The following is a 27638-nucleotide window of genomic DNA, read 5'->3' on the forward strand; positions in this document are numbered from 1 at the left end:
ATAATAACTAAAAACAATTAGATAAAGTGAATTAAATGAAAAAAGTAGATATTATTGATCAGCATACATTCTTCACAATAAATTTGATACTTTCATAATCACCTCATATTTCCAGTGCCTCTTTAATATCACCATATTTAACAAATACCAAAAACATCCTCCAAATGGGGTAAAATGGCAAATGACCACAGTGAAACTTCACAATGGACGATTATATCATTGTTATATTTACGATAAGTGCTTCAGAAATAATGCCAAAAAAAAAGAGAGATAGAGAGATTTGCTTCCACCGGCAAAACGATGGTCACGTGACCGACGGAGATAGCCGAAGGCAGCGGTCCGCGAGCCAGCTGGCAGTGCTAGCTGATTAGCTCTACTAGCTCGGCTATCCCCGTTGACCAAGTAACTAGCGGTGTTGCAGGTCGTAGCGGTCCTTCGTTCGAAAGTCCCCCCTCCCTGTTCCTGGTTAAGGCTGGTGAAAACATTCAGAGGATCCGATTGGTCAGAGATCTGGTAGTCTCTTCTCTGATTGGTGGAATGGAATAGGGGGGTCCGGTTTTTGCTGAGCGTTCTTCCGGCTTACATGTTGGAAAAAAGAAAAGACGAATGGAAAAAATTGTAATCCACAAAACGACCATTGCCCAATAACTCCGCGATACGGTAAAATCTGCACACATGTCGAAAAGTGTTTGTTTGCTTTGTCCTATGGAGTTTAGGCCGTTGGGCTCTTTGGAAAGTTCAGGATTTAGCATGAAAAGCAGGCGACACCACGGTTAGCGATTCTAACGTTAGCCTGCTGTTAGCTAAGATAGCTTGCTAACAAGGTAGCTTTTTAGTTTTAAGATTACCGAACCAAAACCAGTAAGCACAGTGAGCTGTTATTAACTGAGCAGAAATCGCGTTTGGTCATTTTGATGTAGGCAGTCGAAAACTCGTCTTTGTACCTGCGTATAAATGGTATTTGATATGCAGCGATATATTTGTTGTCGAGCAGTTTTGTCATATGTTGTTACACATACAACGTTACACAAAGGTCGATACAAATATGATTGCCTTGTTGTATAGTAATATTCATTTATGATGTTACCCATCTTTATTAACATTAGTTGCATAACGTTAGTGTTAGCGACCTACTCTTGGCTCTTATGCTCGTTGCTAACCATAATATTCTGCAGCGCTACATTAGCCTGTTTATGTCCTGGCGCCGCCTGGTAAAGGCTAAATTAGGCTTTTATTTATGTAGCCGTAGTATATACAGGGGTGGAAGTATAAATACTCAAATCACTGTAATTAAGTAGCTTTTTGGGAACTTGTACTTTTATGAGTCGATGTTCAAGTCTGTACTTTTACTCATACTTAGTTACTTTTAAAATCATAATTGAGCACTGGGTACAATTTGAATTAGTATTCAAACCTTTCATCTGCATTTTAATTGCCATTAAGGGGATCTGATCACAAATGGACCAATGAAAACCATGAGATCCAAACGAAAAACAAAACAAAACGCTGCAGCAGCACAGGGTTGGAGTAAGGATGTTGATGATTAATCTTTAATCGTTAAGAAACTATCCAGTTAAAAACATAGTAATAGATATTTAATTAATAGTCATGGCAGAACCACCTCATTTAACATTGTTTTGTCTGCTGGAGCCATTTGTTGATGATGGAAATGTATTAAATTTAAAATGTGAAATTCTGAAGTATGTATGTAACACCAGTACTTTTACCTGTAATTGAGTATTTATTTATTTATTTATTTATTTTACAATACTTGAGTAAAGATTTTCAGTTCTCTTTCCACCACTGACTCAATGTTTAATATTCAAATACAGTTGACAGGCTTGGACCTTATTAATATCTTAAGTATGTGTGGTACTGGAAATGATATACAATCTTGGCTCTGTTTTAGGTCATAAATAGATAAAATGAGCTCCCAGCAATTCCCCCGACACGGGCTGCCTGCTGCCAGCGGGGGAGCACCTCAGATCTCTGCTGCCGGAAATCTGGTGTCTGTCAATCAGCCGTCAAATGCACTAGGTAAGTTACTGTCACTGAAAGAACCCATAGGATAGGCCTGGTTCTTATATGATGAGGAAGCTACCTGTAAGTGTTTCATCAAACTGTTCGTCTGCAGGTAGTGGAGGAGATGCAGACAGCAGCAGGGATGCTGACCACGGGCAGCAGGATCATCCACCTGCTGGAGGCGGGGGAACCTTGGCGTTTAGAGATGACAAGCAGGAAACCATGGTGGTCAGACCTTACCCACAAGTACAGACGCACGGCCAGCCACAAGCCACTCCCCAAACCGTGCCCATTCAGCCCGGCACACCTGTGACTGTGCCTGCCCCCTCTGTCCACCTCCCACAGGGCCAGCCTGCAGTCCTCACTGAGGGACAGATGAAGGTGATGATTGTGTCTGTAATTGTTAAAACTTATATACGTGTTTTTTTTTTGAAATGGGGTTGTATGAGGTACTTATCCATAGTCAGTGTATTGCCTACCATAGACGGCAGGTTCAGCAGGGTCAGCAGCCAAACGTATTTTAGCCACTTACAAAAAAATCAGTCATTTTAAGTGTATGTTGTACTGTATTTGGAATATTTTCACCACTTTATGTCACCACCAGACAGCCATTTTAGACGGGAAACTGCTGTTGTATAAGCAAAATATTGCTCTCTCCAAAGTGAGCAGCCAGACTCCTTTTGGAAAAACAGCAGTCTTGCCTCGGAGAACACAGGAGTTGCTGCTCTACCGCTGCCTCGACTGGTTAATTTATTTGTTTGTGTGTGACTTTGGTGTATCCGAGCATACCCTTGAAAATGTACAAGTCGCACAATTACACATGATCCCTTTTGAGTGTGAGATGAACACAGGCTGTGCTTTGATTGCCCCAGAAGTTCACTGTGAAGTGGACTGCACAGGGTATAGAGCCATGTTATGTATGATTTCACACTGTAGGGAGCAAAACCTGGTTAGTTCAAAGGGGACTGGAAACTGTATACAGAAGTAGTGAACAACAGGTCTGATAAGCCAGATTACCCAAAATCAAACAAAGGAGCACACAGAGGAGTTTTGTATCCAATAAATATTTTTATATTTTATATTTATTGTTAATTTAAAATGATTAATTTAACTGATTAAATTCTGATCTAATAATGTATGATATATAAGAATGTTAAATAATTAAGTTAATATTTTTATATGATGTCTTTATATTTTTCTGTACTTTACATATGTCTGTAAGTACTGTTGTTGTAACTAATGTTACCTGTCATAATGATGAGTGATGACATAATATAAATATTACATAATAGTCTGTATATAATCAATATTACATAATAATCTGCATTAAATTCAAATTCCCTTAACTGAAATTCCCTGCGGGAGTAGGGAGTTTGGTCTAAGTGCACTGTGGATCAGAATGTAGTCACAGTTTAGTCATACATACGTTTGCAAGGTTATAATGCTTTTTGTGGTTAGTGAAGTAGGTGTTGCTGACTAAGGTTGATTCCTTCACTCAGAAAGTGTTGGACTATCACTGGTTCTTTCAAGATAACCTTGAAGTTGAAAGCTTGGCTGGGCTGATGGTAGGGATGAGTCAGGACTAATTAGGACCCATATATTTTGCTGATAATTGAATTTTGAAAAAATTAACATCTAACAGTTACCCTTCTCGTGCCCTCTAGACAGAGTTGGACAGGTGTGATTTTTTTGTTTGTCTTCCTTTTATGTGATTTCATTTTGAAGGATGATCCTCTGACTGAATTTTTTTTTTTTATTACCATATATCTTCTTAAGCAACAGCTTTTCAGTTTTTCAAATCAGTACAAATCAACTTACAAATCAGTTTCTATATTTAACTGTAGTGAAGAGTTTTTAAATATCTATATGTCATGTGTCGGAAGTTTGTTTTTTATTTTACACTTGATAATCAGGTAGTATAATTTTTCTTCTTTAACTCTATTAGGAACGAATCACACACAAATTGTTCCTGAGGTGCTTAACCTGGAAGGACTCTTTTTCAAATAATATTTTCAAAGTCAAAGTCAGCTTTATTTGTCAATTCTTCACATGTGCTTGACATACAAGGAACTGAAATTACGTTTATTATATTATTTTTATTGCAAGTTAATGTTGGATACATTCCACCTTGGTACATAAAAGCAATTTTATTTCTAAATGTCGGCTTTCAATAACAACATTATACAGGCGTACAAGAGTGTCCAATTATAATTATTTGGCTGATTTTATTCATGTAAATGGATGAGGTAGATAAACAGCAACACTCGTGTTAGAACACAAGAGCACAAACCAAAAGAGCAAAAGTGTAAAAAAAACAAATAAGTAACACACACATATGTATATATGTACAAAAATTTGTCCCACACCTTCACACTCCCACAGGCCCCTTAAATGTTTTAGTATTGGTCCTTAGGCCTTATCTTACTCTCCTCCTTTCTTCTTGAATCTAAGCCTCTCCAAATGGAAGAGCTCACCAAGCTCTCTCATGGAATGACCTAAATGGCTAAATATGTTGCTTAATAACCGTCTCACCCATAAAGTTTACTATCAGCTCTTGGATACTGGTCATATGCAAACTTACATTACAGTTACTTAATGAGAATGTAACTATTTTATTTCAATAGGTTGTGTTGTATTGCAGTTTCAGTAAACTGTTTTTTTTTAGGGCTAAAAAGAAATGTGTTTTTTGTCTTTTTAAGGCTGTCCTGAAGTCACCTATGCCAAGTCGTCTTATTGCGCCAGCACCAGCTTCCAACCAGGGTCATATTCCCATACCCCCCAAGGTGCCTGGTCACATTACTGTTACCATAGAGAGCAGTACCACAACCCCTTCTATTCCTGTGGCTACTATCAGCGGTCAGCAGGTGAGTGTTTGTGCTCACTGGCTGCTACTGTGTGTTATTGTGTCTTTCTTGCTGATTACTAAAGACCTGGGCTGCACCCATTGTGTTTCAGGGTCACTCCAGCAACTTACACCACCTGATGCCAGCTAACATTCAGATCATAAGGGGCAGTGCTCCTGCACTGCAGATCGGGACCTCGGCGGTCCCTCCTCAGACCTTCACATCCCATTTACCCCGAGGTATGTGTGATATATCAAGAGCAGTCTGCCTAGCTGGCTGTTTGCTTGTCCTTGAAAGAGCAGTCCAGTTACCACTCATTTGTTGCACTGCATCTCTCTACATCTGTCTTATCTTTTGTCCTGTAGGGGCTGCTGCAGCAGCAGTCATGTCCAGCTCCAAAACTGTCCTGCGGCCAGCCACTGGAGCAAGCGCGGGCCCTGGCCAGCCCACAGTGCAGCACATCATCCACCAGACTATTCAGGTGCTCTGATGTACTTTCATCTGGACAGGTTTTGATATTTTGTTGAGAAACCTTGTGTGTGACAGTGTCATGCTCCTCTGTCCACAGTCCCGCCCTGCTGTAACAACGTCTACAGCCGTGCTTCCAACTGTGGTGGCCCCCATTTCAGCAACCAGAACTCAGTCCCCAGTTATCAGCCCAACAGTCACACACTCTGCAGAGGTGGCACATGGGTGAGTGCACTCTTGGTTTATCAAAAAGGACATAAACTGAGATGCTGCATGTTGCAAGGAATTATACATTTTGTAAAGTTGGTAAATCCTGATTTAAAATTAAGCAGAGCTCTTTTGCATATTAAAACTAATCTGTTTAGTAAAGGTTTATTGACGTAAACTGTAATTAAATTGTTCAAAAGTATTGAGATACTTGGTTGCCCAAAGGAAATAAATAAATTCTAGAGTGTCTTGATTATGGCTGCACAATTAATCACAATGTTAATGGCAAAACCAGAACCAAATTGCACTTTTTTGGAAAAACAAAAAAACAGAAGTGTATGAGAAAACAGCATTATAATGACATGCTGTAGGGCTACTGAGATGCCTTGGCCTATCACACCACCACCATGTTAAAAATAAAAATGAAAATTGTAATGCAACAGTGATCATTCCCACTAATCTCATTGCATCAGCCAAAATAATGGCAATATGACTTTTTTTTACCACAAGCATCAAAGTGGTGGGAAACCCAGTAACTTTCAGCTGCTCTGTATTCCTCAACAAAATGTTACATTCTTTTTTGGATAGTTTAAACTTTGGGTAGTCTACTCTCGATGGCTCTGCAGAGAAACTCTATTTTCTCCTCCTTGTTGGCTGAAAATTATCAACTGGAGTGAAGGAAAGAAGAGACACATCATATAAGGGTCGACTCGGTCCCTTAACTTTCTTTGATATACTTAATTATTTTGCTCAAGCCATTGAAAAAGGCAGCTATTTAAAAAGTGATGTTTAAAGTTTTGGTTCAACAGTATTGAATTTTACCTAAGTTTAGTGTAAAAAAATGAACCGAGGGTTAAAAAGAGGTGTCAGTTTAATCTTCGTTCATTTTAAACAATGTTTCAAGTTAAGCCATGATTTATTCTGGTTTAACATACCAACAGGCAGTGAACTGACCATCATAGATGTAATGGTGGTAATCCAAATGTAACATCCATGTGGACAGAACAGAGTGATGTGCTGTGTAGGTCCACATTTAGAAGGAAAAACACAATAGGGTTGAAGAATAAATAAAAAATTTAAACTAAATATTGTGCTGCAGAAATGTTCTTGCTCACACATCATATTTTTACAGACTTAAGAAAACATCTTGGTTTGTTACAGTTCATTGCAAAAATCACACCATAATGATATGTTTTAAATGAGAATCATGATGTGAAAATGAGCTTTTCTTTCTAATGTTTTTTCAAAATCGTTCAGCCTTACAACACAACCTTAAGTTAAGCTGTATTCCTGTATCTACAGCGTGTTGTTTTTGTCTGCTCCTTGAATTTAAGTTAATTTAACAGCTGGTAATTTCAGAATGATTTTTTAGAACAGACTTACCAGCTGTTCTTTGCAGTGTCTTCTTGCCACCTGTTGCCTTAGTCTGAACAGTTCATATAACCTTTTTTGCATTTTTCTGTCTCCTCTGGATTTGTTTGATTGATTCCTATTAGAGGTCTAAAGAGGTGAAAGCACCCAGTATTTACCCTTTAAGAAAAATGTCTGCACTGATCACTGCCTCTGGACTTTTATCAAACCTTCCCTGTGCCCGATTTGATGCAGTAATACTTTCTCTCAGGCGTCCGGGGCTGACCATTCACCAGCCTCCAGCCACTGTCAGCATTCAGAGGTCCCAGACATCCCGTGACACCGCCACACGGATCACGCTGCCATCTCACCCTGCGATCGGGGCTCAAAAGCCTCAGCCTCCACACACCATGACACAGGTCACTGCTTCCTCACGGCTGCCTGCAACAGTAATGAATACTCATTTTACACAGTGATGGGAATAATTGCTCCTTTTGTTCCCCACAGAAACCCATCTTCAGTCCTGTGACACCAGTAGCTGCAGCAACTGTGGCACCAATTGTTGCCACTAACACTGTGCCATCAACCACCACAATAGGTAACTAGGTCTATAAGCCAGTAGCAAAACTTTGTAATGTTTGACTAAAGGAACAAAAAAGTTTTGTTTATTCTTACACAAATATTGATAATCCCATCTTTTTCACGTTTAGGCACCGTACCACATACCCAAATGACCAGTAATACTATTGTCACTATGACAATGGCTTCACACTCCTCTCATGCTACAGCAGTGACCACTTCTACCATCCCTGTTGGTAAGTTGGTCATTTTGTCACTTTGGTTTGAATGCTCTACTGCGCGATCATTCAATTTCAACCATTTCAAAGAGTCTTTTAGTAACTCATTTTCTTAATCATTGCTCTGTATTGTTCACAGCTAAAGTGGTCCCTCAGCCCATCGCCCACTCTTCATCCCGTGTGCAGCCCGAGTACCCCGGAGAGAGAAACAACCTCATCTCCATCCCAGGCCATCGGTCGTCCCCTAACCCTGTCACCATGGAAGCAAGAAATGACAACAGGTGAGGATGCAGTGTTGGCGACTCAGACTCAATGGCAACGTTTACATGCACACTAATTTTCCACTACTATTCAGAATATGACAGTGCTCTGAATTTGATACAGGGCATATAAACAGCATATTCCGGGTGGATATTCTGAATTCGGCCTTTTTCTGAATGGAGCATATTCTGATTAACACGTGGCATATGCTGGTATTATTCAGGTTTTAGGAGGATTCTTTGGGCATGTGAACAGCAAATTCAGAATATGGGGTTCAGTTGGGGTTTTTACCGCAGTTTGTGACACATGGCTTCTTGCCTGTTTACAGTCGGCACTTTGCTGTAAACAAACCAACTAGCCAAGTGTTTACAAGGCTGAGGCAGAGAGGCATACATAAAAGAAAACCCCAAACTTCACATGTCTATTTAAAAACATTACTTCAAACACAGGGTTTTGGGATTTCCACAGATATCGCAATGCTGGCCTTTTCAAGAAGGTGGTTAAATGAATGAAAGAAGGAGGCTGTGTTTGCACTGTCAAACAAGTCTTTCATCAGTGGAAAACTTTGGAAAAATGACTATTTTGACACATCGAAGCATCCATATGGTTGGCTGCATGTAAACAGGAATATTAGAGGAATATTTATTTTGATTAGCCCCATAAACATCTTAGCAAGAATATTGTCTTTCACAAAACCAGATCACCAGAATTATTATAATTCAATCTTGGCAATCCATCCAGTATTTTTTGAATTATTTCAGTCTGGACCAGCGAGGACAACCAATTGACCCTGAGGTCGGCTAAAACACGAGATCGACCTACTGATGATAAAATGATTAAACTGTCCTCCTGGCATTAAGACTAGATTATTTTACTAGCTATTATTGATCATGTTAATGGAATTGGATTTCATTTGCAGCAGGAAAAAAAATGAGAGGCTGTTTTGTAGTTATGACTACTGTATAAATATATATGTATATATGGAGAATATGAAAATCCATATGTTATGATTACCAGGAAATGATCTTGTATTTATTTACATTCATCACTGAGGCAGTGAAGACGATGAATAAAATGTGATGAACCGTAAGTTATGAACCTCAGCAGCACAGATACTTTGTTCAGATGATAATGAGTGTTTGATTAATATTGTATGTTTTCTGTTTAAGGCAATCTGTGCCTGTGCAGTTCCAGTATTTCCTGCCAGCGTACTCTTCATCATACCCTCTGACACACACCTACACCCCCATCAGCAGCTCTGTGTCAACTATCCGCCAGTATCCTGGTAAGCACTGCTAATAATGTTCTTCAGTGATGGGTGTATAGTGTAACATACACTTTATTATTTTTTTTAGGTTTTTGGTTTATTTTTTTATCTTAATATTTGTTTTCTGTTTTACATGTTCTAAATAAATACATATCAGTCAATCAAAAAATGTCAAACTGGTGGGTTAAATGTGTACCATAACAAAGATGATCTTATTTTTGCTTTATTTTCCTTCTCAATAAGTTACTCCTCAAGCCCCAAGCTCAGCACTGCCCCCCCAAGCTGGAGTCGGCGTGGCAACCACTGTCCATCTGAACCACATGCAGCTGATGGCAGTGGACCGGATTGGTCTCCCATCCGCACAGATCAGCACCCAAGGGATCCAGCCAGCACCAATCGCTGCGCAGGGCATTCAGCCTGCACCGATAGGAGTGCAGGGCCTGCACACGTCTGCGCCAATCACCACACAGGGAATACAGCAGACACCCATAGTCACTCAGCAGCAGCAGCAGCAGCAACAAGCGCAGTCTGAAGCAAAACCTGGTAATAACTGAATCTCTACTGCCTCACAGTGTTGACGAGTGCTCCACAGACTTGTGGGCTGTTTTTGATGCATATCTTCTTTTATGCAGGCGTTGTTTTGGCTGATGGCTTTGTAGCTAGCCCCATCAGCAGCACATTCAGCGCCACCCAGCCAGTTGCCACCATGGTGCAGGCTCACGCTCAGGGAGGAGGAGTAGGAGGAGCTCCCACCCTGGTCTCCTCCCCTAGACCCAGCATCCTCCGCAAGAAGCCTGCTACTGAAAGGTGAGTACGACACCAGAACATGAGACAGTGAGCCTCATGCCAAAATATTCATGTCCTAAACTCTTGCGGTTTTCTGTACTGAGATTGATGGCTTTGACAGAGTTAAAGGCATAATAGGCAACGTTTTCCCCCAAAAAATATTGACTCTAACATAACACCCTCCAGTCATCACTTATAATCCACTAGAAGTGTGTGGTGGTGTCTGTATCTGTGGAGACCCTGTCCACTGTCCAAAGGTCTTTGCCAGGTGTTGAAATTAAAGCTGTTTGCTTATGACAGGCGCTGATTGAGATATGATAATTTAACATTGTAAAATAAGGAGTATGTTCACCCTGAAAATATTTATAGAACCCAATACGAAATCCAGATCTTCTCCAGGTGTCATAATGTTAGGCAGACACTTCTTAGCCGATTTGACATCTGCATGTAGAATATATTCTAGATCATGTTTTTCTACACCCTTAATTTAGGGTTGACATGTAAAAAAAGTGAACTTCTTTTAAATTAAAATTATTCTCTGATTTAAATAATTTCTTACAGTAAGTTTTAAAATCCTGATTGTCAACAAGCTGCCCATTACAGACATATATGATTATTGTCAACATTTTACTTGCCTTATCACCTGATTCAGTACAGTACAGTATTTTGACTGTACGATTGCTCCAAGTCAGGTTCAGCATACGCGAGATGAGAGAGCATTGAACAGCAGCTGATGTCTGTTAATTAGCATCATCTAAGAACAAATCTGTACAAATTAGAATTGGGTGCTGAAACTTGGTGCTAACATGGCACCAGTTCCAATCTGATCGATACCTGCCAGATCAAATCGCAATGCAGATTATGATGCCTTGTTTTGGTGTCACATGGCCAAGCTGTCAGTTTAAATAGTTGCCCTCTTGTGCATATTTCTGCAAGGGAATTAAAGCTTTAGTTTTAAGTGTAAGTTTGTAGAATATGAATACCATCAGCAGATTTATTTTGCTGTTAATTAGTTATGTGTGTGTGTATACATATATATATGTGTGTGTGTGTGTGTATATATATATATATATATATGTGTGTGTGTGTATATATATATTCAATTTGTGCTTTTTTTTTACTGTTTCAAAAGTATTATTTTAGCACTACCCTAGTACAAATTGTTCTTACTTGAGGCCAGTTGTCTTTTTATGGCGCTTATTAAAAGGCACAATTGAATATTTCTCAGTACAGACTGTGGTAACCTCAGCCCTGACCTAATTTTGAAACCAAAGGTCAGCCCTGAAATTAGACCTAAAATGGAAGCTGTGTTTTAGACTGCTGCTCTGTACAATAATGTGTCACTTGTCTTTTTAAACTAGGTTTTTCAGTGATACACAGTCACTTTATAATAGTTTGACTGTCTTAGATTCTCCAAATAAAGTTTGAGAGAAACCTATGAAGTTTGATATCATGGCTAAATGTGTCCCTTTTCCAAACCGATCCTGACTGTCTTTGTATTTCAGTTGTGTTCGTAAGAACCTGATTCCCGCCCAGCCAAGTGAACCTGGTGCTGGCAGAATTGAGAGTGGCGTGAGAGGAGCTGGATCTCCCCGACCTGCAGGGTGAGCCCTCTGTCACATCGATCATGTCACTTACATCCATGTTCACATCCTGTCATGATGAGTTTGTAATCTGCTTTCAATTCCTCTCAGTGTGAAACCCAAGGCTGAGGTGCACATGACGGTGGCCCCTCCTGTCATGGCTACAGTAGAAGCCCTCCCCTCACAGGGAGGAGAGCAGCAGGCCGTGTCCTCAAACACACAGCACCTCGCCCAAGCCATCCCCACCATGCTTGCCACACCAGGGCCCGTACCTCCCTCCCAGCCCTCCACTGTCCTCTCCGCCCTGCCAGCAGCGATGGCTGTAACTCCTCCTGTTCCCGCTTCAATGGCCAACACTGTGGCCTCGCCCACTCAGCCCGCAGCCAGTAGCACCGCAGCCTGTGCTGGCAGCTCCACCTGCCCAGATCTGAAAATAAAGCAGGAGGTGGAGAGCATGGACACCTCCCAGCCAGGTGAGGAGCATGTCAGTCACCAGTGGAATTGATCAATGTAAGGAAACTGAAATAAACACACAAATAAACACTATCTTTTCCCTCAGACCCCAATGCGAACCTGTCATCTGCCCCAGCCCTCACCACCCAGGCCTCCACCCTAAACACTCCTGCCACAGGAGATCTGATCACAGGGGCCTCCCCAAGGAAGAAGCCTCGCAAGCAACAGCACGTCATTTCCACAGAGGAGAGTGAGATGGTGGAGACCAACAGCACAGATGAAGAGAAGGCTCCCGGCCGGCCAATCACCGGCAGGGCTGAGAGGCGCGAATCTCCACCGAGGGAATATGTTGGTGTGTAATGCCATCCATTTTTGCAGTGATGATGATAACATTTGTGCTATCTGCCCCGTCATTGGTTCAACACTTGTATTTGTTGTCCAGATGAAGAAGGCGTACGTTACGTACCAGTCAGGCCTCGACCACCCGTCACTCTCCTGCGGCACTACAGGAACCCCTGGAAAGCTGCCTACCACCACTTTCAGAGATACAGCGACATCCGTGTCAAAGGTCAGTAGCTCCCTGCTCACAGGCTAAAATACTTAAAACAGCTAATGAGAATAAATGACGGTGGCCTTTCTTTCTAACAACAATCCTTTGCTTTTTTCACAGAGGAGAAGAAGGGCACCTTACAGGACATGGCCAACCAGAGAGGAGTGGCCTGCAGAGCACAAGGCTGGAAAATTCACCTGTGTGCTGCACAGCTCAGGCAGTTGGTGAGTGCTGACCCCAGACCTACAGTAACATTTATCTGAATCATTTCTTACCATTTTCAGTGATTTAGATCACAGGTTTTTGAAGTGGGAGGTGGGACACTTGGTGTAATTTGGTTAAAGACATAGTTCAGAAATACAGCAGCCAAGTATGTTGATCAGTATTACTGTTTTTTCCCACTTTACTGTCAGAAACTAATATCTTAGGACAGACCTTGTCTTTGTATTTTGTGTATACTGAAGTTATGTCAGAAAGCAATATTATGCTATCTTGGCTCAATTGTTGAGTGTCCATGGAAATGTAGGGCTGCAACTAACCGTTATTTACATAATCAATCAATCTGTCAACTGTTGTTATGTTTAATTGATTAGTTATTTGGTCCATAAATGGTCAGAAAATGGTGAAAAATGTTGATACATGTTTTCCGAAGCCCAAGATGACATCCATGTCTTGTTCTGCCCACAGACCAAAGATATTCAGTTTACTGTCAGAAAGTAGTAAAGCAACCAGAAAATATTCACATTTAGGAAGCTATGTCGGAGACTTTGGACTTTTTCACATGAAAACTGATTAATTGATCATCAGAATAGTTTGCAATTAATTTAATTATTGTTTTATAAATTAATCATTGTAGCTTTATGGGAATCTTACAAATAGTGTCAAATAACATAATCACAATCCCATAGGCGTCCAGGAATTGTGTGAAACATAGCAATGAACGAACAAATTTTTGAGTGGACTTTTGTAAACACTGTGTATTTATTATTTGATCTGTAGTCGAGTTTGGAGCATGATGTCTACAGCCGCCTCTCCACCCTTCAAGAGGGCCTGATTCCTAAGAAGAGAGCAGGAGCCGATGATGACCTTCACCGAATCAACGAGCTCATTCAGGTAAGGTTGTTACTGCAGGCCGAGACCTTAACGCCTAGTGTGCAAGACTGCAGGGCAGAGAAGTGGCAGAAAAGTGTATAATCACCTGAAAATAAGAATAGTTTGTGCTCTTGTTACCTTAGAATGAGCTGTTTATATCTACAGAGGGTGCCAATCCTCTTCCACAGAGTCTGCCCACATGAACCAGCATGTTTCTACAAAATCCCAGAATGGACAAATCAAACACTGGCTCTTTACAATTCTTGTTAGTTTTGTGGCTACTATAGTTTATCCTACACCCTTGGAAAGGGAGGTGAGTGGTAGTGTCACGTTACCAGATGATCAGAGATCTCGCCGCCTATCGATTATCTGGGGAATTCTGAATGAAAAATAGTTGCATGAACTGCCGCTAACAAACGTACGCCCCTTACATTTTCTCAAAAGTATGACTACCAGGGCTGGGTATCATTTTAATAATTGCAATACCAGTACACTTAAAATGATATTGATACTAATGGAGTACTTCATTCAGTACTTTTTTTTTTTTATCGTGAGTTCTTCTTTATGGAGTATGCTTGTGGTGATCTGTGTACCAAAAGGATTGAATGCAGATATTGTTTGAGTGGAGAAGTGTTGATACTACTTGATAATGGGTATTTCAATCGCTACTATAAAGGCATTGAGTTCTGATACCCAGCCTTCGTGGCTACAGGTCCTTAAAGTCTTAAAATGTCTTAAATTCTCATTTACTAATTAAAGTTCTTAAATTTAATAAATTCTCTTAAATTCTAGGTCTTATTTTTTTTTATATTTACTCAGAAGAGTGCACCTTATATTTTCACATTTGATGGTTGGTTTTATTGCAACAGTGGCCTTAATTCTAATTAAGCAGTGGGATGGAAAAAGTCTCAAGTCTTACATTTAACTTGAAGACACTCTGTTTCAAGGACACATTTTACCAGACACAACTCTCTTCCCCCGTTCTCCTCAGTGGCAGACATTGGACTGATTCTGCAGTGGAGGGTTTTTTAAAACACTGACTGTTACTACACAGTTTTGTAAGCCAGGTGAATTTCCTCACTCTCAATTGAGTGAAGTCTTTAGACACTGACTTATGAGTGAAGATGAGTGGTGTTCAGTTGGTTGCAATCTGCAAGCTCACCACTAGATGCCACTAAATTCCACACACAGGCCCTTCTGAGTTTATTTTATCAAACTCATATCTGTGGCTTTGATACGGCTTGTGAGGCCTGTTTTACTGTCGCTAAAGCTGCTCTCTCTTCCCAAATCATTACTCAGTATGTTTGCTCTCAACTGTGGTTTGCTTGACGGTGTGTGTGTGTGTGTGTGTGTGTGTGTGTGTGTCCTCAGGGTAACATGCAGCGCTGTAAGCTGGTGATGGACCAGGTGACCGAGGCCAGAGACACCATGATGAAAGTGCTCGACCACAAAGAGAAAGTGCTGAAGCTGCTCAACAAGAACGGTGCCGTCAAGAAGTCGTCCAAACTGAAGCGTAAAGAACGAGCATAAGCAGCAGGGGGCCTTCTCCACCTCTGTGGACAACCACCCACCCTCCTCCCTCTCTCTGAAGGGGGCGAAGGAGCTGCTCGGAATTTGGTGCTATGATTTGCTGCATACAATCACACGCAGCCTCCCTATCTGCCTGAGAGCGGAACAGAGAGAAGTGACGGGAGGCGTTCAAGAGGCAGAAGAGGCCCACCAGGAACAGGTTCTCATTCAAGACCCAACGCACATACTGAGCGTGGAGCATCATAGATTACATTAGAGAGGCTGAACTGGACGGCCCTGTCACAGATTGCCCCCTTATTGTTCATCTTTTGAAGAAACCATTTTTACTAACTTAAGTTCTGCCTCTTCTTTTAAGACATTATTTGAACTGGCACATTGTGGATCTTTGACATTTGGCCCTAAATGCAGATGCAGTAAATCCATAAAACTGATGAAGGTGTTTCAGTTAAGGTGAACCCACTTGAGAGTTATTGACTTAAATCAGAATCATATAAAAGGAGTCCTTTGGTGAGCTGTGTGTATACAGACTAATCTCAGTCGTGCTCTTCTCATGAATCTGTGCCTTCATTTTGTCGGTGTACGTGAAACAGAGAGGGACGTGTGAACGCTGTTTCACATGCTGTCGAAATAATTTCAAAATGACACTCGAAGAAAAGTATCGGTTTCACCGCTTCCCCTTTTTTCTCCAGACATCCTGCACCTGGATCTTTTTAGTTAAGATTTCTTCATCTAGTTGCCTATTATCAGCCAAATATAGGTGTAATCTAAATATGATCGAATACTTAAATGGTTTGACATAAAAAAAAGACACTAGAGAACCTAAATGTGGCAAATTGAATTGATTTAGTACACAAAAAAATGCTCTTAAAGGATTAATATTGTCCGTAGATGGTTATCTGGAAATGAGAACATACTGCATATGCATAATGCCAAGTTAACTTTACATTTACACTGCTATGAATCATCTACTTAATCCAAAGTAAAAGGATGTCATGGTGGTAAAAACAATATTTTCATTTGGTTTCAGAGAGTAGAGTGCTTTAAACACAGAGAGCGAGTGAGTATCCTCGTGTCATTACTGGTGGACTGAATTCATGTAAATCACTGTAAATGTGCTTTTGGTTTTCCATTGACCTGTTGTTGTTTTTTTCTTTTTTTTTCTTTTTTTTCAAGTTTTGTACTCAATGAAACATTTTGTGCTGTGTGACGCTTCATTTTGCAGAGTGTAATGATAATGACATTATGAGATGAAGTGAGCCTGAAACATCCAGCTATTGTACATTGTTTTTGTCTGTGTAATTATAGTAAAGATACTTAAACAATACTACATGCACTGTTAAGTTTGTATGTCGTTGTTTTCCTTTCATTTAAAAAGTGACTGGTATTTTTCAACCTGGACCCTGTTTTCCAATGTTTTTGTGTCTACCTGACTAATGGAGACCACAATTTTTTAAATTGGTCCAGTATTGAGGGAGAGCGCTGGTGAAACGGGATGCAATGTAATTGTTATGGGCTTTTGCAAACGGTCATCCACTAAAAGTTTTTTTTATTTTAGCTACCGACATGCTCAGATGCTCTTGCCAAAGCCACCAGACTGCATTTACACAAACAGTAAGTTTATCCTTGTTAAACACTCTTGATTCAAACTGGACAGAAACAAAATAAAACTCAAAAAAAACACAGCAGCTCGTCTGTCCACTGTTTGAACAAACATCAGCTCTGGTTTGGCTGAAATAAACCCATATTTTCACGTCTAATGTAGTTGATAAAGGATTTATTTTTACCAAACCAGTGGAAAGACGAGCCAAGGTGCTTCTGAGGTTTTTGTTTCAGTCGAGTTTGAATTAAGTGTTTTACAGTAAAATGACCATTTCTGTAAAAGCAGTCTCGTGGGTTTGGTGAGAGCAATATACAAAATACCATAATCTTTTAAAAATAAAGGTCTCTCTCTGTAGGGATCCTTTCCATAATGCTGTCAGACACTTACAATAACAGTCTGAACCTGTCAGCGGCAAAACAAGCACTTTTAGTGGATGAAATTGTCCCTAAGGATTACGGTGCAGACTTTCTCAATATTTGACCAGTTTCAAAAAATGTTGTCCCCATTAGTCACTTTACCTTGTGAGGCAGCTGGATTTGCAAGATCAGGTGACAATCCATCTCGCCAGGCTTCAAGTTATCTGCTTTTGTTCGAACTAAAAGTTAAGAAGAAACTACTGGCAGCTACATGCGTGTTTTTAGGTGTGACAACAGCGACTCCTCTCTAACAAACAATGGCGGCTCCTGAAGAGGTTAGTGTAGATACTGTGATAGCATCAGTTATATCAGGACTGGAGAGAATTTCCTCATTGAAAGAAAAGCATTTTCTTTATGGAGAAGATGGTTTCGCTCTCCTCCTAACTGGCTTTGACAGTTTGATTGGTTGAAGTTAGCCCGTCTAAGACGTGATAGACAGATGGTTCATCCCATCACCTGCCAAGTGCTTTTTGAAAGTGCTTGCCCTTTTCCAAACTATTCCTGACGACTTCCCAGATTGTTCTGTGTAACAATCTGGCGTGTCAGGTTATTAGTCACTTAGACAAAAAATATGTGAAAATGGGATCCACGTTGAAAAATACAGAAGTTACCCTTTAATTTTTTTGTTCTAATATCCTTTTTTAAAAATGTATATTGTTAGAACAAAATGAAACCATATTGTAGTGCCGAGCAAACTGGATAAACAGACCACACCTCGGGGCAGATAGTAACAGGGCAGGTTACAGCTCTGCAGTGTTAACATGGATCCTCTTGAGGAACATGCTCAGACTTTCATCTTTGCATGTGACTATATTTCAGTGTCCTTCGAAAATAGGAACCAACAGTACGACCCAAAAGATATTTGTTGTGTAACCCTGTTCTTTTCCCTCAGGTACACATGAATTTGATAGTATGTTAAACAAATCTACTCTTGGGTTTAAGCATCTTGTTGTACTTCTGGAAGTCGCCGTATCTTTGTGGCTCCGTCTGATCTGTCATTATTGTCACAGACCACACAGTTATCATGGACTGTATGAACTGTTTTATCCAGAAAGATCACATTTCCTGAGTGCTCTAAGTCATTCCTCTTTACTATCTGCTCTTTACAACATAATTGCCTTCAATTACAGCACAACACGTTGGCATTACTCAACCTGTGATGACTGTTTATGGATCAGGAAAATAGTTACTGGCATTTGGGTAATAACTTTCCTTTTAGCTTGATTTCTGACACCAGCTGACTGATTCTGTAGCAACACAATACTGTTTTGTCTGGTGTTCATCATTATTCAACATTTCAAAGAGGAATATTTTCAAAGAAAAGATTTCCATGTCCGTAATTTTTAACTTTCACTTAAGAAGGGCAACAAAATGAAACTACTATTACTTGAAATCCTCAAGATTTCTTGATTATTTTGTTTGCCATTTATTTAATAGACAGATATTGTCTTTATAGTAGATTACAGCACTTCTATAGCCATGTCTCTCCTTGTCAATCACTGTGAAGCCAAGCATGAGTTTTCAGTTGACAGACTTCTGTTAATTTAAAGGGAAATAACGTATCATCTTCACACTTAATCAAATAAGATTAATTACTGTGATGAAAACATTTGAAATGTAAGCTCAGTGATAATATAATGTGTATGTCTGGAGTGTGGTTCAGTGACACTGGGTGGCTCTACCTTCGCAGGAGCAAAGTCAAAGGGCCATAAAGGGGTGTTTGCTGGGAAATCTCTCTGCTTCCTGCTTTAGAGACATTCAAGGAAAAGTTCCCTCAGCAGAGACAGGGGCTTCAACCAAAGAGACATATTCTTAGGTAAGACGAACAAACGCTTAACACACGCACACACACGCACACACACACACACACACACACAACAGTGTCCTGAAATCTGTGATCACACTCAGTATCTTACTGTTTTCAAGGAGGTAATTTGATAATGGTGTATGTGTTTTTTCAGTATGACTTCCATCCATTGTGATCTTAAAATGAGATTTCACATAAAATCCTTAATAGAAGTGTCAGAAAGTTGATAGTTGAAAGAAAGATGATAAAGATGTTTTTTTATGTGCATATGGTGATCAAGTAAAAACTACCTCATAATTTTACACTAATTCAAATCAAGCTTTTGTGCATCATTAAACTGCATTAAGTGTTATATCTTATCTACAGTATAAAGCTGTAAGTATTAAGTTGAGGCCTTTTCCACACTATTAAACCTGCTGAGTCGACCGAACTGACAGTAATACTGTTTGATAACAATTACTGTACTGATGATTTATTTTCATTTAGTCTACAGACTTAATCCATGTTCCCACCATGATGCATTTGAGTAAGGTAAGAATCAGTGACTGTAATATAATCACATAATTCTAAAGTTCATAATGTTCCGGCCGTCATCTTGAGAAATGTTTGGCTTTTTCAATATGGCAATTTATTACATATTACAATGTTTTGTTTCCCCAACCAGGGGGATTTTGTGTGGGTGGACTCTGGCGGCAGGGTGCCGATCGGGGCAGAGGTCATCGTGACACAAAGTGGAAAGCTTCAGCTGATCGACGATGAAGGAAAGGTACAAACCAGAGTTGTTATAGTTCTGTATTTTTATTAGTTTTGATTTTTGATTCTATTTAGTTTAGATTTATTATTAGTTTAGTTTTTTTTTTTTAAATTAATTTCAATGTAAGTTTTGTTTTTTATTATAATATGAGGGGTTTTGGACTGTAAAAAAAATAAAAGGTTACTGTCAGACATAATTTGACATAAAGTGTTTTCAATCAAACTCAAACTCTTAAATTTTGAAATATATATATATATATATATATATATATATATATATATATATATATTTTTTTTTTTTTAAATAATGTTTTTGGAGCGACATTTAATAAGTTCAGAATTTTGAATTTATTTATTTAAATACAAACACAACACTTTGACAGTCACCCCAGTCTCTGCACCAATGCCTCCTCATACTTGTTGTATTGACATATTAACTAAAACTAAAGACTTTTCCTTAATATATAATTCAATCATTTGATCATTTCAGTTAATTTTCATTTTTTTTGTCTAGTCTAGATTTTGTTTTTTATTTCAGTTGATTTAGTTTTAGTTTAGTTTTAGTTGACTATAATAATTTTGGTACAAACCCCTGCAAGAGTTTGTTTTAATCAGATCCAGGAACACGGGTGTAAACCTTCTGTATAACATCAACTCTTTTATAACATACAGGAGCACAAGATCGACAAAAAGACGGAGGGCACCATCCGGCCGATGCACCCCACATCTGTGAAGGGTGTGGACGACATGATAAGACTCGGTGATCTGAACGAGGCAGGGCTCCTCAGGAACCTCCTGGTGCGCCACAAAGAGGGCACCGTCTATGTAGGTGTTTCGTTCCCCGGAGTCATTCTGAACCACCTAGTTTTATGAGGCCCATAACCTGCCGTGGAAACGCTTACTCGTCCGTGTCTTCCCTCGCTGTGAATGGCTTTCTATCTCAGACTTTGCCCTGTAGTTTATCACAGTGCTGTTTGTCTCCATAGAGACGAATGAGCCTCTGTTGAAAGAGAACGTCTCAGTGTTTCTGTGTACTGCATCAAAGCTCAACAGTGTCTGTTCAATTATGAATCAGGCCATTTTGCTGTATATAAATACTACTGCTGAATGCTCGGGGCAAAACATTCCCTTGTCTTTCACTTGTTAATCATGTTATAACCCACAGCGTTTAAAACATTATGATGATCCTCCATGAAATTTCCAGTGAATCATATTTAGAACGTGCATCTCACGCATCATGCAGACATGACCAAATGAAGGGTCATTGGCGTCACTGTCTGGACAATGTGCTTACACTACAATAACTTGTTTATGCTTGTGTACACACACAGTCAACTGTGCTTCTGTGTGATGGTTAACGTCCCTCTCTGTTTTAAGACATACACAGGCTCCATTCTGGTGGCAGTCAACCCTTACCAGCTGCTGCCCATCTACACCGCTGACCACGTGCACATGTACACAGACCGACGGCTGGGTGAAATGCCACCGCACGTCTTCGCTATCGCAGACAGCTGCTTCTTCAACATGCGCCGCAACCGAAAGAACCAATGCTGTGTCATCAGGTCTGCTTTTGTCTAATTAAACTCAGAAAACTGAGGTTGATTCCATATTGTTACTTTGATTGTGTCAAATAACTGATTCATACAGATACAACTATTTTGATGCTTAATTATTTGAGATTCGCTGTTTTATATGACACATTCTCTGCTTACTGCTTCTTATATGTATACATGCTGGTTTTGTCAATCTTTTATTACAGTAAACTGAATATTTTTCAGGTTTTTCAATTAATAATCTAATTTACCTTGAAAAAGAAGCAACAAATACATGATGCCAATCGCAATAAATATAAATTAAAACATTCAGATTAAGATTGAAACATTAAAAAGCAAGAAAAGAGACAAATGATAATAAGGACAAGATTATCAATGAACACAACTGTCACAGTGCGTCAATCATAGAGACAAACTGTCACAAACATATTAGTATATCAAGTCTCAGCGTTTTCTCCAGATTATTCCACATGTAAGAAGGGTTGGTTATCAGTGCTCAATACTTTTAAGGTATCAATTGAAATGACCCAGTACCAAGTCATAACGCAACTTTTCCAGTCAAACGATACCTGCGTTCAATCCTTGTGGTATCCAGATCTAGAAAAAAAGATTATTTATTTCAGCTATCACCACAAGCCTCCTTCATAAAAAAGAACCTTTGAAAAAAGCTACTGAATGAAGACTCTAAGGCGCAAAGAAAACAATTTTTACATTAGCACTGCAAGATATATAAAAAAATAATTAATTAAAACTTTATTTGACACCTTCCTAAGTTGTTGAGGGCTCTTTGTAAAGTGTCAGAATTGTGCTACAGTGTCTTAATTGCTCAATGCTCAATTTATCTGCATGTATAAAGTAGTGTCATCTGCATAAAACTAGAATCAACGATTATTAATGTCCAGGCCAAGGATGTTATTATAGACTGATTCTTGTGGAACTCCTTTGTTAATGATGAGAAGTTTATGTTGCACATCATCATACATACTGAGATCAGTTATATAAACGGAACCAGCCAAGGGTAGTGTTGTCAAAAAATCTGTATCTTTAAGGCCATTCAATAACATTTTTGATCTGGCATATCAAAGGCCTACGAAAGACTGGACAATAAACAGAGAAGTTCAATGTTCATTTCTGTCTAAACTCGTCACAACATCATCCACACTGCTGCGATGCTCATGTCTGAAACCAGGGTGCCGGTGGTTTAAAGCAGAGGTTTGGGTGAGAAACAGTCAAAACCTTTGCAAAGTAGGAGAGGAGGACTTTAAATGATGACTAATAAAGGAAAATGTGATTAAATGCATTTTCTTAACATGTGCTCACTTTTTTTTGTTTTCCCCATCAGTGGAGAGTCAGGAGCAGGGAAAACTGAGAGCACCAAGCTCATGCTGCAGTTCCTGGCTTCAGTGAGCGGCCAGCATTCCTGGATCGAGCAGCAGATTCTTGAAGCGAACCCGATCCTGGAGGGTATGAGCAAAACACCGACATGAAGTCATAAAACAGTCCTCCAGTCCAGTCCTCTTTCACTTGATCTGCTTTGATAGAATTAAAAAACTGTTTTTTTTTAAACTTTTACTCGTATTTTTTTGCTTTCTTCTCAGCCTTTGGTAATGCCAAAACAATTCGAAATGATAACTCCAGTCGTTTTGGGAAGTACATTGACATAAACTTTACCAAGGGTGGGGCCATTGAAGGGGCCCGTATTGAGCAATACCTGCTGGAGAAGTCTCGAGTTTGTCGTCAGGTGGGAAGATTTGTCAGCTAAAGAGTAGTAACATGGTGAAAGTCAGATTTTTCTTGTGCTAAAAAACATGTACTTTCATGTGCAGGCGCCCGAGGAGAGAAACTACCACATCTTTTACTACATGCTGATGGGCATGTCGGCTGAGCAGAAAAAGATTCTGTCCCTCGGGAATGCTGCTGAGTACAAGTATCTGACCATGGTACTGAAATAATTCAGCAAACTGTGAAATTTGAATAAAACTCTGTCTCTATTGATCGATGGATTTTGCAGATGCATGCATGGAGGGTGAATCACAGATAACCAGATAAGAGCTCACATTTAGTTTCAAAACGTGTGATCATATCCTCAGGGTAAGTGCACCAGCTGTGAAGGGCGGGATGATGTGAAGGAATACGCACACTTCCGTTCAGCTCTGAAGATCCTCACGTTCACAGAGAATGACTCCTGGGAAATCTCCAAACTGCTTGCTGCCATCCTTCACCTGGGGAATGTGTCCTTTGAGGGTAATGACAGCACCATACAATGGGATGAATACACTGTAGAGATACATGCTCAAATGTATAAAATAACCCTTTCATAAGTCCCGCCCCTTTGTGCTCTGTGCCCCAATGACAGTTGAACAAGCTTTGTAAGTTGGCCAACTTTATTATATGCTGGAATTGTCTCTGTTAAAGGGAAACCACATTTTGAAGATGGTTAAAAGACATTGCAGGGAAACCTGTAAGAGAAAATATTTGTTTTCTAAAATTAGTTAATATTAGCAAAACACTAGCAAGGTAATCCTCGTCAATCATTAGCTAGCTAGTATGCTTACATACTAGTTTTTAACTGGTTATGAAACAGTCTCAATTTATTACTGATGAACAACAAGAACAAACAAGACCATCTGCTAGGAGGTCAGCTGTTTCCATACAGTTATTTTTAATGGCTGCCACCGGGTCAGAGTGTCCGTGGAATCACTTGAAACAAGCCTGTGTTAACATTTTCCCAGGCAAAGTTACGGTGAGTAGTATGTTAGCCAGTTAAAACAAAGCAGGAGGAGATTTTTAATTATTATTAAATGGAAACACTACAGTTTTTGTCCACAGTGGTCAAAATCAACAAAATACGAATATTCCTCATAGTAGCTTTAAGATGTAACGCCATATGCCGCTTTTACAGAGAAAGGAGAAAGTTGACCAAGATGCGGAGTTGCTCAACTGTTATTGGAGAACAGAGCAAAAAGGGGCGGAACTTAGGAAGATTCAACTGCATCTTTTGAGCCATTGAACATATTTTTCTTGCATAATTTCAGGCACCATAGTAAATAACCTAGAAGCCTGTGAAATTAAAGCATCATCCCATTTCGACATGGCCAGCCAACTTTTGGAGGTATGTGTGTGTTTTTCTTTTCTTTTTTGCAAATGCAAATATAAGGAGCTGAGATGATTTTGTCTGACCGTGTTTGTCCTTTTGTCTCAGGTGGCCACCAAAGAGCTGGAGAAGTGTCTGACTCAGCGCTCCTTCATGACAGCCAGAGAGAGTGTGACCAAAGCTCTGGCCTCTGCCCAGGCTGTGGACGGCAGGGACGCCTTTGTCAAAGTAACATCCCTCACACTTGATCTGACTTTTTCAAAGGCAAACATTTACGTCAGCCCTAAACACACACACTTAATCAGCTCCATGCAAATTATAATGCTCAAACACACAAGAAAACCGGGAAAAGTTACAGACAAAACTGGGAAATAAAGGAATATTTACTAAAAACAAGAAATAATTGGCAATGACTAAATTGGAGAGACAAATGAAAAAACTAAAAATAAAATAAAGAATAATAATAATAATACTACAGCCCGTACCTGACATGGGCCCATGAAATACATGAGAAATAAACCCTGATCTGACCTGACCTCTGTCGGGTCCTGTAATCATTGTCTTTATTACGTGTCCAGGCAATCTATGGAAGACTTTTCCTTTGGGTTGTGGACAAAATCAACACTGCCGTTTTCAAGAAACCCGAGGACTCTGAAGAAGTGCGACAGTCAATTGGCTTGCTCGACATCTTTGGCTTTGAGAACTTCGACAACAACAGGTCGGTGTTCACAGCCGCCGTCACGACAGTGGAGGTTTACTGCTGCTGTTTTTAAGTCGACTAAAATCCGTCCATCTTGTCTTTCCTCTCGTGCTGCTTGGTTTTGTGGAACTGTTGCAGCTTTGAGCAGCTGTGCATCAACTTTGCCAATGAGCAGTTGCAGCAGTTCTTCGTCAAGCACGTTTTCAAGCTGGAGCAGGAGGAGTACACCCGCGAAAACATTGTCTGGGAGCACATCGACTACCAGGACAACCAACGCACCCTGGAAGTACTGGCCAACAAACCTCTGAACATGATGGCACTTATTGATGAGGAGAGCAACTTCCCTAAGGTCGATATCCTCCTTGTATCTTGTGAAATTCTGTTATAACAGCCAAGCAAATCAGGTTTTCACTCTCTTCTTTTGTTTACTTTCAGGGCACAGATACAACCTTGCTCCAGAAAATGAATCAGGTCCATGGAAAAGGGGGCATCTATATTCCCCCAAAAAACAACTATGAGACACAGTTTGGAATCCAACATTTTGCTGGAGTGGTCTACTATGATTCAAAAGGTACTTTTAAAGCCTTTTTTTAAACAGAATTTTTATATATGCTTATGCACATTTGAGTTATACACAAGTGCTTCATCAGGAAATAATAGTAATGATAATTTACACACACACAACTCGGCAAAAGTAAAACTTGTCAACAACAATGGCAACATGTGCATCCACATAGAGAGGAGTCTCCAAAATAAAATAAAATACAGCACAATAAAATTAAATAAAAAAAGAAATTAAATTAAATTATATTATATTAAATTAAATAACAAATATTAAAATCAGTACAGCACCTTGTCATATTGATAATCTGAAATAAGAAATAGTAAATTTTTGCCACCATTAAAAGGATATGCAGCAAATGAGCCTTTCTCTTATCCATAGCCTCTTATCCATTTAGCTTTTAATATAATACAATGAGTCTGATAATAAATTCAAAATGACAAGTATTTCTGTGTGAATCCCTCCCCAGCATGACAATCCCAAAATGTGTTGTAATCCCTCCAGGACAAATTTGTTCTACTTCTGTCATATTATCTGAAAACCACAGCAGGAGATGCTAGGAGGGAGAGGAGGGAGTGAAGGACTGCACATCATCGCTCATAAAATATTTTTTACATTTGTGGACAGTACAAACATGGACTTAGACTCTTAGATCAACTTTCTAAGTTATCAAGAAGCAAAATCGTAGCCATTTCCAACGTAAGGCAGCTAATCAGCTCAATATGCTAACTACTCAAATTGCCCAACATACAACAACCAAGTTGAATTTCATCCACTAGGCATATAGATGATTTTTCAGTCATAAAAGTTAATAAGACTCAACCTTCCTGGGTCCAAGATATTTCCAGTAGATTATAGTAGAAAAGACTTTATGGGAGTGGGTGTTTGTTCAATTCCCTATGTGACATTAGATATTTTCTCAGTTGTAAATATCTATAAAAATCTTTGGAGCATAAGCCAAATTTATCTTGTTATTGTTTGAACTATTTTACACTTTAAATATTTGGTCCATTGTAATAAGTCCTTTCTCTGCCCTCTCCCTGAACCCAGCATCCAATTTACATGACAGAACTTTACATTCTTTGTGTTCATTGCTCTTAATAATGTTAAAAGTAATTCTACTCTGTTTCTCTTTTTAAGCTTTTAAAAGCAACAAAGTGTTATCATCTTATGTCAGTCCTCTGTGATTAAAAACAAACAAACAAACAAAAAACAATAATAATAATAATAGGTGCCTTTCAAGGCACTCAAGTACACTTTACAATCACAGATTAAAAACAAGCAAGACAGTAAATAGCAGGGGTTCACAAAAACAACAAGCAAAATACACAATATACAAAACTCAAATGAGGCAGAACCAGACAGAGTATGCCAGTTTAAAAAGATGCGAGGGGACGAAGACGGATGAAGACGGTTGATACTACGTAGGTGAAAGTGATGTTCTTTTTGTGTCTGTCCTGTTTTGAGGTTTCCTTGAGAAAAACCGCGACACCCTCAGTTCAGATCTGATTCAGCTGCTGGAGACCTCCAGCAACAAACTCCTCAAACAGGTGTTTCATACTGAGCTGAACTCCAGTACGACCAAGAGCAGCACCAACCCCAGAATGGTCATCACCTCAGCGAACAACAGCCTGCGGGTCAGTGCGGCTCTTTAGCTGAAATCATTCTGGAAATAAAAACGACATTACGGTCTGTATTCACTTACACTATGCGACATTTGTTTGGGTCTGACAGCAAGCGGTTGATGGCAAGAAGCGTGTTCCGACTCTGAGTGGCCAGTTCCGTCAGTCTCTGGACTCCCTGATGAAAACGCTGACTGTGTGCCAGCCCTACTTCATACGCTGCATTAAACCCAATGACTTCAAAAAGCCCATGGTGAGGACAGAAGCTGCACTCACTCAACCAACAAAAAACTTATTTACATCTGTATCAGACAGGTATGAA

The 27638-nt window shown here is 39.7% G+C and overlaps 2 protein-coding genes across 2 annotated transcripts in view; both read left to right on the forward strand.

Annotated features, from left to right (window-relative positions):
• The first annotated feature begins 453 nt into the window (after positions 1-453).
• Positions 454-16533, forward strand: sap130a (Sin3A associated protein 130 a). Its single transcript, XM_084722634.1, has 21 exons — positions 454-660; positions 1910-2037; positions 2135-2403; positions 4722-4886; positions 4978-5104; positions 5231-5346; positions 5434-5558; positions 7162-7309; positions 7398-7488; positions 7601-7705; positions 7827-7968; positions 9118-9233; positions 9459-9758; positions 9848-10022; positions 11507-11605; positions 11696-12057; positions 12144-12389; positions 12480-12605; positions 12708-12811; positions 13587-13700; positions 15051-16533. Exons 2-21 carry the CDS (start codon positions 1926-1928, stop codon positions 15207-15209), a joined length of 3201 nt encoding a protein of 1066 aa, XP_084578760.1. The 5' UTR covers positions 454-660; positions 1910-1925; the 3' UTR covers positions 15210-16533.
• Positions 16534-18811: 2278 nt separating this feature from the next.
• Positions 18812-27638, forward strand: part of myo7ba (myosin VIIBa) — a 29963-nt gene continuing 21136 nt past the window's right edge. The window contains exons 1-16 of the mRNA XM_084722635.1: positions 18812-19041; positions 19519-19563; positions 19697-19798; positions 20458-20610; positions 21163-21347; positions 22681-22802; positions 22937-23079; positions 23165-23278; positions 23429-23582; positions 24374-24450; positions 24541-24660; positions 25011-25150; positions 25271-25481; positions 25568-25703; positions 27162-27331; positions 27429-27569. Coding sequence (XP_084578761.1) covers positions 19546-19563; positions 19697-19798; positions 20458-20610; positions 21163-21347; positions 22681-22802; positions 22937-23079; positions 23165-23278; positions 23429-23582; positions 24374-24450; positions 24541-24660; positions 25011-25150; positions 25271-25481; positions 25568-25703; positions 27162-27331; positions 27429-27569 — 1986 coding nt within the window. The 5' untranslated portion in view covers positions 18812-19041; positions 19519-19545. The remainder of the gene's footprint in view (positions 19042-19518; positions 19564-19696; positions 19799-20457; positions 20611-21162; positions 21348-22680; positions 22803-22936; positions 23080-23164; positions 23279-23428; positions 23583-24373; positions 24451-24540; positions 24661-25010; positions 25151-25270; positions 25482-25567; positions 25704-27161; positions 27332-27428; positions 27570-27638) is intronic.

Source organism: Lutjanus erythropterus, chromosome 7, assembly GCF_056507025.1.
Source record: "Lutjanus erythropterus isolate fLutEry1 chromosome 7, fLutEry1.hap2, whole genome shotgun sequence".
NCBI classification, from domain to species: domain Eukaryota; kingdom Metazoa; phylum Chordata; class Actinopteri; order Lutjaniformes; family Lutjanidae; genus Lutjanus; species Lutjanus erythropterus.